General features: G+C 50.6%; 1 protein-coding gene across 1 annotated transcript in view; it reads left to right on the top strand.

Annotated features, from left to right (window-relative positions):
* Positions 1-14,732, top strand: part of GAS7 (growth arrest specific 7) — a gene marked incomplete at its 5' end in the record, with an annotated part of 194,518 nt that overhangs the window by 143,568 nt on the left and 36,218 nt on the right. Inside the window, one exon of the mRNA XM_082860940.1 lies at positions 9,887-9,972. Within this exon, the coding sequence (XP_082717066.1) occupies positions 9,887-9,972 (86 nt within the window). The remainder of the gene's footprint in view (positions 1-9,886; positions 9,973-14,732) is intronic.

Raw genomic sequence — 14,732 nt, 5'->3', positions numbered from 1 at the left:
GCTGAGAAGATTGCCAGCCACAGAACTCAGAACCCCAGTGGTGGCAGAACAGACCTGGAGAATTAACTGAGGTCTGGGAGAGGGGACTGGGGGGATGCTTCCCACGGAAAGTTCTAGACTTTTAAAAGTTTTTGTTTATATTTGTGTGTGTCTATATGCATGTATACACACACACACACACACACACACACACACACACACACATATTTTTTTCATTAAATTTTTAAAAAAGGAACCCCCTGTGGTGCAGGGAAATGGGGCATTTCCTCCCGGTTTCCTAGGGAGGCAGCCAGTGCTGCAATCTCAGACCAAGTCCTCAGAAATGGGGCCATTCGGCCTTCCTAGCTGTCATATGACAATAGCATTTCCTGGCACGCTGCCTTGTCTTTTGTTGCTGTTCTTGTGATTTTTTTTTTTTAACAATAGAAATGGTAGTGTGAATAATGTGAGGTGTGGCCCTCTATCCTGGCTGGCTCCAGGCCACCCAGACGCTAGAAGGAAAACCCAGCTGTCTTTTCCAGCCAGAGGGGGTCCACGGAGCAGGACACAGGCAGGGGGAGGCTGGGTCGTGTGAGATGACAGGTGACAATGGCCCAGCCTGCCACCCTGCACGGCTTGCTACACGGGGCTCCTGGGGCTGGTTAGGGAACTTGCCCTCTGGGTCAGCGGGGTCACCTCTCCAAAGCCTGCTGTCACTGTCACTGGCCCCAGCAGCATCCTCTTGGTGGGGCCATCCCCCAGAAGGACTGAAAGAAGCTGGCTCAGGTCACCAGCCCGGAGGCCCCGGCGTGACAAATTCCTGCCTTCACGTCTAGCACGAGAGCCACGATGACCCAGCACTGCGCTGGGTGCCGGGACTCTGAGGGGCTGAGAAATGTGGGAGATGGTGGAGAGGGTCAGATCCGGGGTTGAGAATTGCCAAGGTGGCCAAGGCATCGGACAGACTTAGGTGGACCCCCAGGGGCCGAGGGCACTGCTTCCCACGTCCCTGGGGTCCCAAGTCTGTCCATTTCTCTGTGAGAAAGGGCTTTGTAGTCACAGACAGCTGGAAATCCTGTCTACTCTCTTCCCCTTTGGAGAGCGCACATCAGCTCAGAGAAGGTCTGAGCTGAAGCCCCCGTTTAACTTGCTTCTGTCCTTGTGTGTGTTTGTCCGCGTCACGCGTACATACTTGTTAAGGCTCCCTGGCTCTGGCTGTCCACTCGGGGGCGATTTTGCCTTCAGGGGACATTCGTGGCTGTCACCAGTGGGGGGAAGAGCTACAGGCGTCTAGTGAGTAGAGGCCAGGGATGCTGCCGAACGTCCTACAGTGCACGGGACGGCACAGCCCCCCAGTAAAGGGCCGTCCAGCCGCGCTCGTCAGCAGCGCCGGGGTTAGAAGCTCTGTTCTAGAAGGACTCAGAACCCCGGCTCAGCACTGCTCTCTGTCGGATGATGGACCACAACCCGTGACAGTGAGAAGCGGCCGCAAGACATTCAGGTCCCCAGCTCACTGACTCTCAGACCCACGTTTTGTTTCCCAGTTTTAACATCTTGGAAATCAATGGTGTATCCTAGTCTAATTGGAAGCATCTTTTTTTTTTTTTTTTTCTTTCTCAGCAATACTTAAAATAAGGGTGCCTCTAACAGTCAGTGATGTCTTAGGTTTGTGAGATTGCAACTCCTTAGACAGGGGCCTCGGGCACACCCCTTCTCCTTGCCAGACCTCACTTTGTCCATTTGTAAATGGGAGGAAGACCACGGCTGAGGTCCTGTCCAGCCCTCCGTGGTTATGATTTGTGGCCCTCTCTACCCTGGGGCATGAACACACGTGTCAACTCTCCATCCCCCCTCTGGGATGGAAGCGAAGAGAACCCACCTGTGAGGGTATAGCAGGATCCGAGGTATTTTGACATCATCTTTTCTGGTTTTTGAACTGAACCTTCTGTCTCAAGAATAGAAGAATAACTGTGTTGGTATTTCTCTCTACAGGAGAGTGCTAGAATTTTCCCAGCCATTCTTTCCTTCAGTTTTATAAGCAGCTTTCAGGAGATTGAATTTTATTGTGGGGAGAGAAATAGACTTGGTGAAGACATGCGGTAGCTTCAAAAACTGACTGTCCCCATCCTTGGGCTCCCGGGGCTGTGGGCACCTTGCCTGGAGACCACTCAGGGCCCTGGATCTCAGCCTCTTTTGTTCTGCTTCTGCTTCTGCTTCTGCAAAGCAACAGTGGTGGACTTGCAAACCTTTTCATTCAAAAAATATGCCAGACATTGTTCTCAGTACTGGGGATACAGCCACAGACAAGCCAGTCCTTGTGTGGTCCCTGCTCCCGGGAACCTACATTCTAGTGGCAGAGTTGGACAAACAGGCAGACATGGAATACGTCAGATGTTCGTTGCATGGGCAGCAGGACGGAGTGTGTGACTGGGGCGTGAGGGATGGCCCCAGTGAGGAAGTGATGTTTCGGTCAAAGCTTTAAAGACACGGAGAAGACAGTATGTGTGTGGGGTGGTGGTGGAGTGTTCTAGGCCAAGGAACAGCTAGTGCAAAGGCCCTGGGGCAGGAGTGACCTTGGCATGTTTGAGAACAGAAAGCAGACCGGTGTGGCTGGGGGGTGGGGGACAAGAGGGAACGCGGTAGGCGATGAGGGGAGGGGAGTCAGCAGGGACCAGAGGAAGGTGTTGGGATTTCATTCTGAGCGTGATGGTTGGGATGGGGGTGAGAGTGAAATGCAGTGGAAGTGTCTTGTCTTCCTGGGAAGCCGCCTTCTTGAAGCAGTTGGTTAGCAGTGGTGGGGTTGGGGGTTCTCTGCAAGGAGGTGGGGGGCGGGGTAGTGGTAAGGACGATGTGGAAGGAAAACTTGACCACATTTATTGACCACAAGCATCCCATATGGTCGTTCCTGAAGATCATGGACAGACAGGTCAAAAAGAACGTGGGCGGGAACCACAGATGAACCCAGCCAAGGCAAGCCTAGGCAGGTCCCCTTTGAGGCGGCAGAGGGGTGGAGGGTTTACCCATGGGGCTCAGGGTTACTTTTGAGTCGAGCTTCTGGAGAGAGTTGGAAGGGCCACCCGTGAACAGGACCGGTTCGTTCTTCTCAGTGCAGGTTTGTCAGATGCCTGAAGCACAGCCAGCCAGGTTACCAGCTGGGGAGAGAGATCTGGAAACACAGCCAGTGCCCCCACAAATGGGATTCCACTCTCTGCATGTTGGGGTCAGCACTGGGCCCAGGACTTTCCCTACGTGGCTTCCTCTCAGATCACAGTGGGACCTGTGTTTGTTCAGTAACTTTAGTGGAGTCATTTAATGCCAGCTTCCTGGGGAAGGTCTGCGTAAGTCAACTTGAAACCCAAACAGAAGACCGAAGGCTCTATTCAGCACGTGTTAAAAACCTTCTTTGGGCCGGTTTAACATACACTGTAACAGTAATGATTTATATGGAGAGAAATAGTAACAGACACATGGAAAGAAAATACGAGTGAAAAATGAGGTTCTGGGATTTTCATGTTATGCGTTACTGGGTAACACCAGATGACACCATAGACCAGTTCTGTCCCCTAGAACTTTCTGCGCTAACAGAAATGTTTTACATCTACACCATTCAGTATGGTAGCCACTGACCAGCGGATGTGTCTACTCTGCCTGAGGAATGAATTTTTAATTTTATTTAACTAAGTACTTTTCAAATTTTGGAATAATTTTAGGTTTACAAAAAAATTGTGAAGACAGTACAGAGAGTTCTTATATACCCTTTACTCAGTTTCCGCTAACGTTAACGTTTTACATCACCGCGGTCCAGTTGTCAAAACTAAGAAATCATTGTGGTACAGTATTATTAACTAAACTAGATTTCATTCAATTGCATCAATTCTTCCAGTATTGTCCTCCTTCTGTTCTAGGATCCCATCCTGGGTACCACCCTGCATTTAGATTCTATTTAAATTTCACTTGTTAGAATTTGAATAGCGACCTGTGACTAACCGGGCTGGGCAGGTGTGGAGAGTAAGATCCTTTTCTGAGCTTCTGGGCCCGGACGTGCATTAAGTTTGCATTTGTGTTTCCCTTTGGGATGGAGGAAATCTGTCTCAGTTTACTGAGTTCCCCTGGGAGTGGGGACGTCGGGGAAACCTGGGTTCCTAGGCTGGCTTTGCCTGGCCTGGGGCCTGACTCCGCTGAGGGCTCACGCTTGGAGAAACAGCCTGCCTCCAGGGAAGCCAGGTCACAGGGGAGTGAGTTCTGATGTCGATCAGGGAGGGCCTGCCTTTGAGTCCGGAGTCTGTGCAGATAGACAGCTGTGCTTCCCCTGAGCAGAGCTCCCCAGGAAAGGGGCTCCAGAACCCAGGGCCCTCACCCACATACTTTCTTCTCCAGATCAGGAAGCCCCGGCTACTCCCACATGGGAGCCAACAGGGACTCTCACCTACTGCAGAATTAGCAAGTTACCAGGCCCAGGGTGGCTGCCATGGCCCTCAACTAGGAATCGCTGTTGACCCCAGGGAAGGCCATAGGGGGCCGCCTTTCCCTTTAGGAACATGTGCCTGTTGGCTGAGGCCCCAGGGGCCCTTACAAAGGCCTGTTGAACCTTTGACGCCCTGGAGAATAATAGATGCAGGTTTCCAACTCTTCACACCCACCACGCACACAGGTATTGTGAGTTCTCTTTGGGGGAATACAGTTTACATCTTAGACAACCAGGGAGGCAGCAGGGATTGGGTAGCCAGACAGAAATTTCAAGACCAGAAGGGTTTCCAGACCAGAAGACTATAAATGTAAAACCACTCCCCTGAGCAGACCCCGGCAGGTGCAGCGCACACCTGGGAAGGTGAAGACGACACAGAGCATCCTTCCAAGGCCCCACAGGGCGTGGTGGGGCAGTGAGGCAGAGACGGTGCCTATTGTGCCTTCAGAGATGCCGAGTACAGATCTGGCTCCGGTGTTTGCCGTGGTAGCCTGACTTCAAAACGTGCTTTCCGGGACTTCCCTGGTGGCGCAGTGGTTGAGAATCCGCCTGCCAATGCAGGGGACACGGGTTCAAGCCCTGGTCTGGGAGGATCCCACATGCTGTGGAGCAACTGAGCCCGTGCACCACAACTGCTGAGCCGAAGCTGTAGAGCCCGTGAGCCACAACTGCTGAGACCCGCATGCCTGGATCCCGTGCTCTGCAACAAGAGAAGCCACTGCAGCAAGAAGCCCGCGCGCCGCAAGGAAGAGTAGTGCCTGCTCTCCACAGCTGGAGAAGGCCCGTGTGCAGCAACGAAGACCCAATGCAGCCAAAAATAAATAAATTAATTAATTAATTAAAAAAAAAAAAAAAGTGCTTTCCAACAACCCTGGCTGCGTTTCCCAAAGTGGGTTCCACAGTACCCCCTGCTTTTCCCGCCCCCATCTGGGTTCTTTGTCTATGTAAGTGTGGACTACCACACTGCTTCCTTGACTGAGATTCACAGAGCCTGTCAGCATATTTTAAAAGGCCTTCTGTAAAGAAACCAAGTTAAATCTGAGCAACGGGGGGCATTTGTCCCAGACTCTTTGGGCCATCAGACTCTGCCCTTAACTGTCACTGCAGAACACTTGTAAGGAACGTCCTGCAGAATTGGTGGTTGTCGCATCACATGCCTGGGGAGGGGCTCCGTTCCGCCAGGCTTAAATGTCGTAGCAGGGAGGGAAGAAGGATTTCCAGAACAAGGGCCCTGGAGCTCCCAGGTTTCTTCTAGTTGAGGAAGGAAGTTACTCGTCTCTTCCAGAGAGAAGGGAGATGAGGCTGGACCCACAGGAGGCAGAAGGAAGGTGCCCAGAGCTGATTTTCTTGTTTGGAAGAAGAAAGTCTTGTCTTTGGAGTTTTTTAGAGAACAGAACCTAGACAGTGGGGCTTGGAGGATGGACTGTCTTACAGGGCGGATTGGAGCTGGGAGATGGGGTCAGAGCTGTAGGGAGGGTGAGGTCTGGGCAGCGAAAGATGCTGGCAACTCTCTGTTGGTCTTCTTATTTTCCGTTTTTTATCCCCCCCGCCCCCAGCAAATGACTTCTCCTTTCTCCCAAATATCTGACGCCTTCTCTCATTATGTATCTCCCAAGCCCTCTCTTTGTCTGTTTAACTGCCCATAAAGAGGAATGAAATGTGTGCGTGTGTGTTGTTATATTTGAACTTACTGAAGTTACTAGATAGAGCTTTCTGTTCTCTTTTCTTATCTTAAAAACAGCTGAATTTGGGATTTTACGTTTTTTTCTTGTATCCCCAACTGAGTTATGGTCCTTATGATTATGAGTGATCCTTGACCGCATTTTATTTTATCTTTTCCCCTGGGAGGCTGGAGGCCTCTACAGCACCCACCCCTGGCCTTGTTTGTTTGGGTCTCACCCTCAGTGAGCTGAGGGCCCAGCGATGTGGGAGTGCCCATTGGGACCGTCGTGGGTGAGCTGTAACTGTTCAGATCCCAACAGAGGACTTTTCCAAAGGTGCCGGAACCGTTGAAGTATAAAGTGCAGGGAGACAGGGTGTCAGGGGAGAGCTGCTGTATGGGCAGAAATGGTTGAATGGAAAATTAGTTTTTCTTTCCCAGTAATTGTTTTGACATGAGCGGTAATTAGCCAACAGCTGACAGACCAGAACTGAAGTGAGAACAAGAGGATGGATTAGGGGCAAATGCCACTGCGTTAGATGGTTCCCAGCAGCCGTTAGCATGGGGGCCGCCAGGCTGGGAGAGGCTGCAAATAAGAGAAGGGTGTGTTGAGGGTGCACTTTTGAGGTGCTGTGGAAGGAGAGGACGGGGGTCGGAAGGGCAGCCTCTGCCCTCAAGAAGATGGGGACCACCTTGGGTTAGAGGGACCCAGCACCATCAAAGGTAGTGACTGGTTCTAAACTAAGGCCTGTTCAGGTAAGAACTTACGTATTCCATTTTCGTAATCAACTGAACTGTGGTCGCATTTTTTTGGTTGTCGATAGGTTTTAGGGTCAGGGCGATGCTGGCTTTGTATAATAAACTGGGAAACTCACCAGGTGTTTCTGTACTGTGCAGTCTGGGCCTATGTGTTTCTTTGAAGAGTTTGAACCACTTTGCCTGTAAAACCATCTGGGTCTGGTGCCTTTTGGAGGGGAGGTCATTTTTCAAAGGTTTTACTCATTTTGATGTTTCTGGTATCCTTTGAAACCATTTTGATCATTTGAATCGTATGGAAAGTTTTGTATTTATTAGCATAGAATTATAAATAATATGCTCTTACATTAAAAAAAAACCTCAAGTCTGTTTGCCGTGCGTATGTTTGCTCTCTAATTCCTGATTCTAAGCATTTGTGTTTCCTCTCACTCTCAAATTAGGCCGATCTGCCTTTTTTAATCACTGTTAGTCTCTACTCCCCCTCACGACTGACCTGCCCTGAACCAGCCAGGGTTGCAAATGTTATCCTGTCTCCTAATTCATTAATTTCTCTTACCATATTTATATCCTTTTCTCATGTTTTCCTTTGATTTATTTTATTGGTTTAAAATTTTTTTTTTCTAATTTCTTAAGTTGAATGTTTAGTCTGTTTCTTTTTATCCTCTTGGCTTTGGTAATGAAATAATTAAGGCTATGAATGTTCCTCCAAATATAATTCAGGCCCTATCCCATTTGTTTTGATAGGTTCTTCTTCATTATTTTCAAAATGTCGTGTAATTATAGTTTTAAATTCCTCTTGGACCTGACATTATTTAAGAGGGTATTTTCTTAAATTTTCAAGTGTTTGGGAGTCGGGGGGGATGAGGACCTTGTATATTTTGTCCTTTCATTATTAGTATCTACTTTTATTGCTTTCTGGTCAAAGAATGTGCCTTGTGTTATTTATGCCTTTTGTAATTTATCAATACTTCATTTGTGGCTTAAATAGGCCCAACACTTTTTTTTTTTATGTTGCGAGGATTCTTGGTAAAAGATATTATCTCTGTTTATAAGGTATGATGTTTACTCCATCTAGTTCAATCAGCCTTTTAAATTAAATTACTAAGATATTCCACAGCCTGACTTTTGGCCACGAATCAGTCCTAGACTGAAAGCAGTATATTAAGATTTCCTACTGTTGTCTTTAGGTTCTCCAGCATCTGTGTTTTATCTATTTCAGCGCTATGCTCCTTGATAAGGGAAGTGTCTCCAATGTTCTGCCTGCCTTGTGGGTTGTATATCAGCAGTCTAGTGCCCTTCCTGGCGTGGTCTGCGCTGACCTGAGTAGATTCCCCTCGGCAGCCACAGCTTCTCTGATGCCCTTGGAATCCTGGCCCTCCCTCCTCACCCCCCATTTCCCTAGAGGATTCCTGGATAGAATCAGCAGCTGAGCAGCCTCTTGAGGGCCCTGGGTGTAGACCAGGAGCATGGCTGGCCACGTGGGGTTAATTTGTTGTTTCTCCTTGTGTCCCTAAAAGCCACTGCCCTGGGGGCCAGCTCTGTGGCCGGTGTTTTGTTGTCCTGGTGTGTCTGTGCCCACCCTTCTTCCGGAGTGTCCGGCCAACGGGCAGATCGGGAGAAACCCAGCTACCCACAAGAATCTGCTGAGTGCGCCTCTGTTCACAGGTGGCCCTGGATTTTTCGCTGCAATTGGGGGAGAATGGGGGGCACTCCCCAGCATGAAAAAGGTTCTGCCTGGGGTGACCTTCATACCCCATTGCTTGCCCGCAGCCCTTGCCCTGTGAATGGGCAGGTGGTAGTAATTTCGGCCTCACCTTCACCTCCTCCCTCCCTGCAGGGTGGTGTCAGCAGGAACCACCAAGAGCTGGACGTGGGTCTGTGCATCTTTCTCCAGGCCGACCTGCAGGTGTCTGTGTTGCAGCAAATCCTCCAAGCCTGGGGCCTGAGGAAGGCATGCTTTCCTGGTGTCCAGAGATCAGTGCAGGCTTGGGGTTCAAGGCCAGGAGATTTAGGAGCCGAAGCAGTGGCCTTCCCTCTCTCCAGCCTTCCCCTCTCTGTTCATGAAGTACTCTATAACTTTACAGATCTTGACCTTGTCTGCAGTTATTGTCTCGTTGGATTTTCATCCCAACAAAGTAGACAGAGACTAGGTAGAACTGTCCCCATTTTCCACATACAGAAGCTGAGGCTCACGTAACTATATCCGTGAGAGGGCAGTGCCACCTCCGGGAACTGAGGATGCATGGGCTGCGGTGTGTACGTGTGATGTCAGGACCCGGCAGCAGCGTCGGGGGCTTCAAATCAGCCCCGATGGGAGCCTTGAGGCCACAGAAATTGGCAAATGCTACAGACCAGAGCTTCCCATCCCCCCCTTGAAGGGCAGGTGTATCAGCTCGTGTTGGGAGCATGAGTGAGTGTCCTAGGGATAGCGTTTTAGAGGCTTGAATTTTTTTTTTTTAGACTTTAGGAAAACTGGGACTCGAGAAGGATGTCGTATGATCCCCTGGCTATTAAATGGCAAAACCAAATTTCATGGAAACCAGTGAAGCCCGTTCTCTCTCCATTATACTTACGTTACAGTGGGTGAGGGCGAGAAGGTCCTTGGGGGCGGGGCGGGGACAGGATTTGTAGGAAGCTGTGGGTGGGGCCCTCTGACTCTGCAGAGAGATTGGACCCTTGATCAGCACCGGTGGCCACAGCTGATGAGGTATTTTCAGCGATGGCTGTTGGACTGTGATGGCCTCACCTCCTACTAAGCATCTTTCTTTTTCTTCTCTGGTTGGCAAAGAAACTCGGTCCCCCAGGAGATAGGTAGCTGGGCGCTGGGGATTAGAGAGATGCTCTCAACCCGCCTCCGGCTCAGCAGATACGGATGAGATCCTAAGAGGTGGTCCTGGCCATGCATGACCCCTCAGAACCAGGCCGTGAGGGGGGAGAAGGGGCTGCAGCTGCCCCTGTGGTCTGCAAGGTCGGAGGGGCCTGTCTGTGGCCAGCGCAGCATCTGAGCGGTGTTTCTGTCCCCGCAGTGAATGGATACCACACGTCAGGGACCCCAGCGCACCCTCCTGAGACTGCCCACATGAGTGTCCGAAAATCCACCGGTGATTCCCAGGTAAGGGGTCCTGTTCCGGGATGTAGGGGCAGCCATTTAGGCAGGCCCAGGGAGGTGTCATTTAGGATGGGGATGCCATGGGGGTCCAGGTGGCTACAGCCCAGTCCTGCCCCAGGTAGAAAGTGGTCGGTATCTGGGTCATTCCAACGTACCGTGATGTGGGAGAGCAGGCGATTGTGGTTTGGTTTCTGTAGAAGTTGAAAATAGATTTTTCAGTGGTTTTTCTGGCTGCACCAGATGGCATGAGGGATCTCAGTTCTCTGACCAGGGATCGAAACTGTGCCCCCTGCAGTGGAAGCACAGAGTCCTAACCACTGGACCGCCAGGGAAGGCCCTAGACGTTGAGGATGGTTTCGATGGGGTGATGGTGATGGCATTATAACTGTTCTTGGGGCAGAAGGTTCCATCCTGCTGTCTGGATTCCTAATCCAGAGTCCAGATTTCCCACCGCTTTAAGAATATGGATGAGGCCGGCCATTTTCCTTTTCTGCACGCCCTTTTCCCACCGTCTGACTTCACCCAGGAGGAAACTGAGTCAGACGTTTTACCACATTTAATCATCTAACAGAGGGACAGCTACGGTGTGGAAGGACATGGGAGGGTGTTTTTTATTTATTTTTTGTTTGTTTTTTTACATCTTTATTGGAGTATAATTGCTTTACAATGGTGTATTAGTTTCTGCTTCATAACAAAGTGAATCAGTTATACATAGGTTCCCATATCTCTTCCCTCTTGCGTCTCCCTCCCTCCCACCAGGAGGGTGTTTTAAGATTCCCAAACTGCGTTCTCATTTGTCATCTCAGCTGACACTTGTGCAAACGCAGGAGGGAGGTGTCAGTACGATTCCCGTGTTACAGATGAGGTCACGGAGTCTCAGACCGGTTAAGCGACTCATGAGGGTTGACACGATTACCAGGTGGACAGACTGGACTTGATGCCGAGTTCTTCCTGTGTCACTAAGCTGTGTCTGAGGAACTGAGGACTGGTCTTATGTGGTCCGTCCATGAATTATCCAGAAGATGTCCCTGAGCAGAAGCCTCCAAACCAGCCCTTTCCAGGAGTGAAAATGCCAGGCCCCAAGGATGGTGGTGGTGGTGATGGTGGTGGTGGTGGTGATGATGATGGTGTGATAACAATAGTTGCTTGTTGTCAACAACAGTGGGTTCTCTGTGCCAGTCACTGAAAGAGAGACCTTGTGGTCTGTGACAGCAGGCGGCTTCAGTGTGACACTTAGCTTTAATGCAGGCAAGAAGGTTAAACCTCAGAAACCTAGTTATGTTCTTGTCTTAGGAGGCTGGGCATTGGGCACAGGTCAGTTCAGTTCGAACTCTGGAAGAGAATTGGGACGTCTGGGTGGGCCGAGGCTCCTTCCATGTTGATGGGTTGACGAATCTCCCGGGCCTCGTGTTAGAATGCAGATTCTGATTCAGGAGGTCTGGGGAGGGGCCGGAGGTTCCCTGTTTCTAATGAGCCCCCTGGGTAATGCTGATGCTGGTGTGGGAGGGCGTGGACCGTGGCAGGACAGGCGAGGATCCGGGCACGGTTAGTCGTGCCAGCACGCGTGTGTCCCCTTCACCCCCTGCTCATGGCACACGTCACAGCCCTGGCTCCGTGTGTTTCCTGCAGAGCCCCCCTCTCAACACAGCCTCTTTCAGTCCGTTTGAAATGAAGCTTATTTGCCACCTAACTATGGAGTGTTTTCTTAAGACGTCAGCCCAAGCTCTGCTGTGGTCTCCCAGCAACTAGAAAAGCTGGTCTGCCCTGGGCAAGAATATTGGAAACAACCCCTTCCTCCCCGCACCCACCCCCCATCATTCTTCTCTCGTTCCCTAATGGAACATGGCTCCCCCATCCCGAAATACTGTGGAGCTGTTTCTTAACCATATAAAACAAAATGTATCCTGATACATAGAACCTCCTGGGAAGCCAGTTGGACAGTGCGCTGCCGTAAGCCTCTGGCCCATGAATTTCCTTTCGTGCATCTGTTCTTGGGATACATTCAGGGATTCTGATCTGTGTGTGAGGCTGTTCACTCAAGCATTATTTACAGCCCTGCCCCCTTGGACCCAACCTGATTATCCAACGACAGGGGATGGGTAAAACGGATGATGGCACGGAACGCCGTCCGGCCAGCGAGACCCCGCAGCCGCGACGACTCCTTCTTCCGAAGAAAATGTCGTGATTCCGGAAAATGCTGAGACATGATATTGAGTGAGAAAAGCAGAACAAAACTGCGTGTATGGTCAGTCTTATTTGGGGGGAGGAAACCTATCCACATGTGAAGAAAAAATAAACCCGAACATTGGTGGCGTTGCTGTCCGGTTCTCAACCAGGGGACGTCTGGCAGTGTTTGGAGATATTTTGGTTGTCACAGCTGGGCAGGGGGTCCTACTGGTATCTAGTCAGTAGGGGCCGGGGATGTCACTAAGCATCCCACAAGGCACACGACAGCCTCCACCACAAAGCATTACCCAGGTTGAAAAGATGATTGGTCTAAGGTGATTTTTATTCTCTTTAGACTTTTGGGTGTGGTTTTTTTTTTTTTTTTTTGCCTTTTTAAAATTTATTTGTTTATTTATTTTTTAACATCTTTATTGGGGTATAATTGCTTTACAGTGGTGTGTTAGTTTCTACTTTATAACAAAGTGAATCAGTTATACATATACATATGTTCCCATATCTCTTCCCTCTTGCGTCTCCCTCCCTCCCACCCTCCCTATCCCACTCTAAAATTTCCTAAAATGAACACATTTTACTGCCATAGAAGGTGTTATAAAACAAGGAGTTCGAGGCGAGGTACTGGGGATGCAGGGAAGGTCAGCTCTGGAGACCCAGGCCAGGCCTGGGCACTGCTTCAGGACAGGTGGAGTCCAGTGCACTGTTTTTGGATGATAACATCGCGAGGGGGGAGGTATCATCAAAGGCACGAGAATACACAATGCAGGGCATGGAGAGAGCAGATATGCATTCGTTCACTAGTTCCCCAGCTGTGAAAGCGTTTGCGAACCTACAGAGCTGGCTGTCCTAAAAGGCGCCAGAGGCCAGTCGTAGAAATGGGTTAAGAAGGGTTGATATTTCCAGAGAGCACTGACAGATGGTCCCCAGAGTAGATATAGCACACTTCAGCCTGCATAGTATTTACTACCCCATCCCAGGCTGTCAACTCTAATTAGTGACAATTCTCACCTAATAATATTGAAAGAAAGGAAGAGTGAATGAAGGAATGAACGGATGAACAAACACATGGCCATTGAGAGGCAGGGTTGGGGGTGGATCAGATAGCTTGTCACACCCCTGTTGTGTTCGCTTTCTGCTACCTGCCCGCTCCTCCAGCAAGCTGATCAGGAAAAGTAGAATGTTGGGCAGGTAGGAAGATTATCTGATCTTCATGGAAACCGGGAGTGTCTGTACCGTCGTGGGTGGGACTGATGGCTGGGTGCCCGGCACCCCAGGGGTGGTGCCCACCCAGTTCTGGGAGACCCGGAGGGCCAGGCGCAGGTGATGGTGATCTGGTGCCACTCAGTGGAGGTTTGCAAGCCTGCAGCTCCGGGGCGGGCTGCCTGGGGGCTGGATGCACGGGGCCCGCCTGATCGGAGGTTGGGGGATCACAGGCTGAAGATAGTCTTGCTGGCCGTGGCAGAAGCACATCTGAGCCTGTCCCCTGCCCGCCCGCCCGCCCGGGGCTAGGGTGGTGTGAGCCCCCTCTGCTCCCTGTGCAGGTACTGGGAGGGCAAGGAACCTGCCCACCAGAGCCCAGGCCATTTAGTGACCCACCTTTCAACTGTTTTAGATTCCCATGAACTGCCCCCCAGGAAGGCTATCTTTAGACACAGGGGAGAGGAAAGGGAATGGGACTGCGAGCTTGGAAACGTAAGGAACCCGTTGGCGGTGAGATTCGGAGAGCTCATTTACTTAATTGGGCTCCCCCTCCCCTACTTGGTAAATAGCACATGTTCTATCGAGCATCTGTTTATTTGCGAGGCACTGAGTCATAGACAGATGTAGCCCTTGTCTTTTTTTAAAATTAATTAATTAATTTTTGGCTGCATTGTGTCTTCGTTGCTATGCGCGGGCTTTCTCTAGTTGTGACGAGTGGGGTGCTACTCTTGGTTGCGGTGTACGGGCTTCTCATGGCGGTGGCTTCTCTTGTTGCGGAGCACGGGCTCTAGGCGTGCGGGCTTCAGTAGTTGCAGCACGCGGGCTCAGTAGTTGTGGTGCACGGGTAGCCGTTGTCTTGATGGAGTTAATAGCTGGGACTGGAGAAAGAGATAAACGTTTATTTCATTTTGGCAATGATAGGGGCTGGAGGGAATGTGTGCTCTGAGGACATGACCAGGTGGTGGTGGAAACATCGAGATGGGCTTTTTAAGAAAAGCTAGGACTGGAAAGATGAGCAAGGGTTTAGCTTGGTGAAGAGGTGGTGGTAGGGGAACAGCATTCCAGGTGGAGGGAACAGCATATGTGGATGCCTAGAGGCAGGATTTCAAAGAAGCCATGGAGTCCGAGTGGGGCTGTGGTTTACTATGTTAGTAGGTGTGGGGAGGGCACAAGAAGAGGCTGGAGGAGTCCTCAAGGCTGTTGTGAGGAGCTTGGGTTTTGTCCTAACAGTGCTGGGAGCCACTGAGAGGTTTCATACTATGTCCCACTTGCTGAGGGTGTGGGACCCAGACTCTTCACAGGGTAAGGAGCCAGGGTCAGGAAGACATTGCAGAGTCCAGGGGCTCGCTGAATTGGCTGGGAATGACACACTGCCTTCTCCC

Source organism: Leucopleurus acutus, assembly GCF_964270905.1.
Source record: "Leucopleurus acutus genome assembly, chromosome: 19".
Classification (NCBI taxonomy): Eukaryota; Metazoa; Chordata; class Mammalia; order Artiodactyla; family Delphinidae; genus Leucopleurus; species Leucopleurus acutus.
The sequence above is the reverse complement of the archived record's forward strand: the minus strand, read 5'-3'. Positions and strand labels throughout refer to the sequence as shown.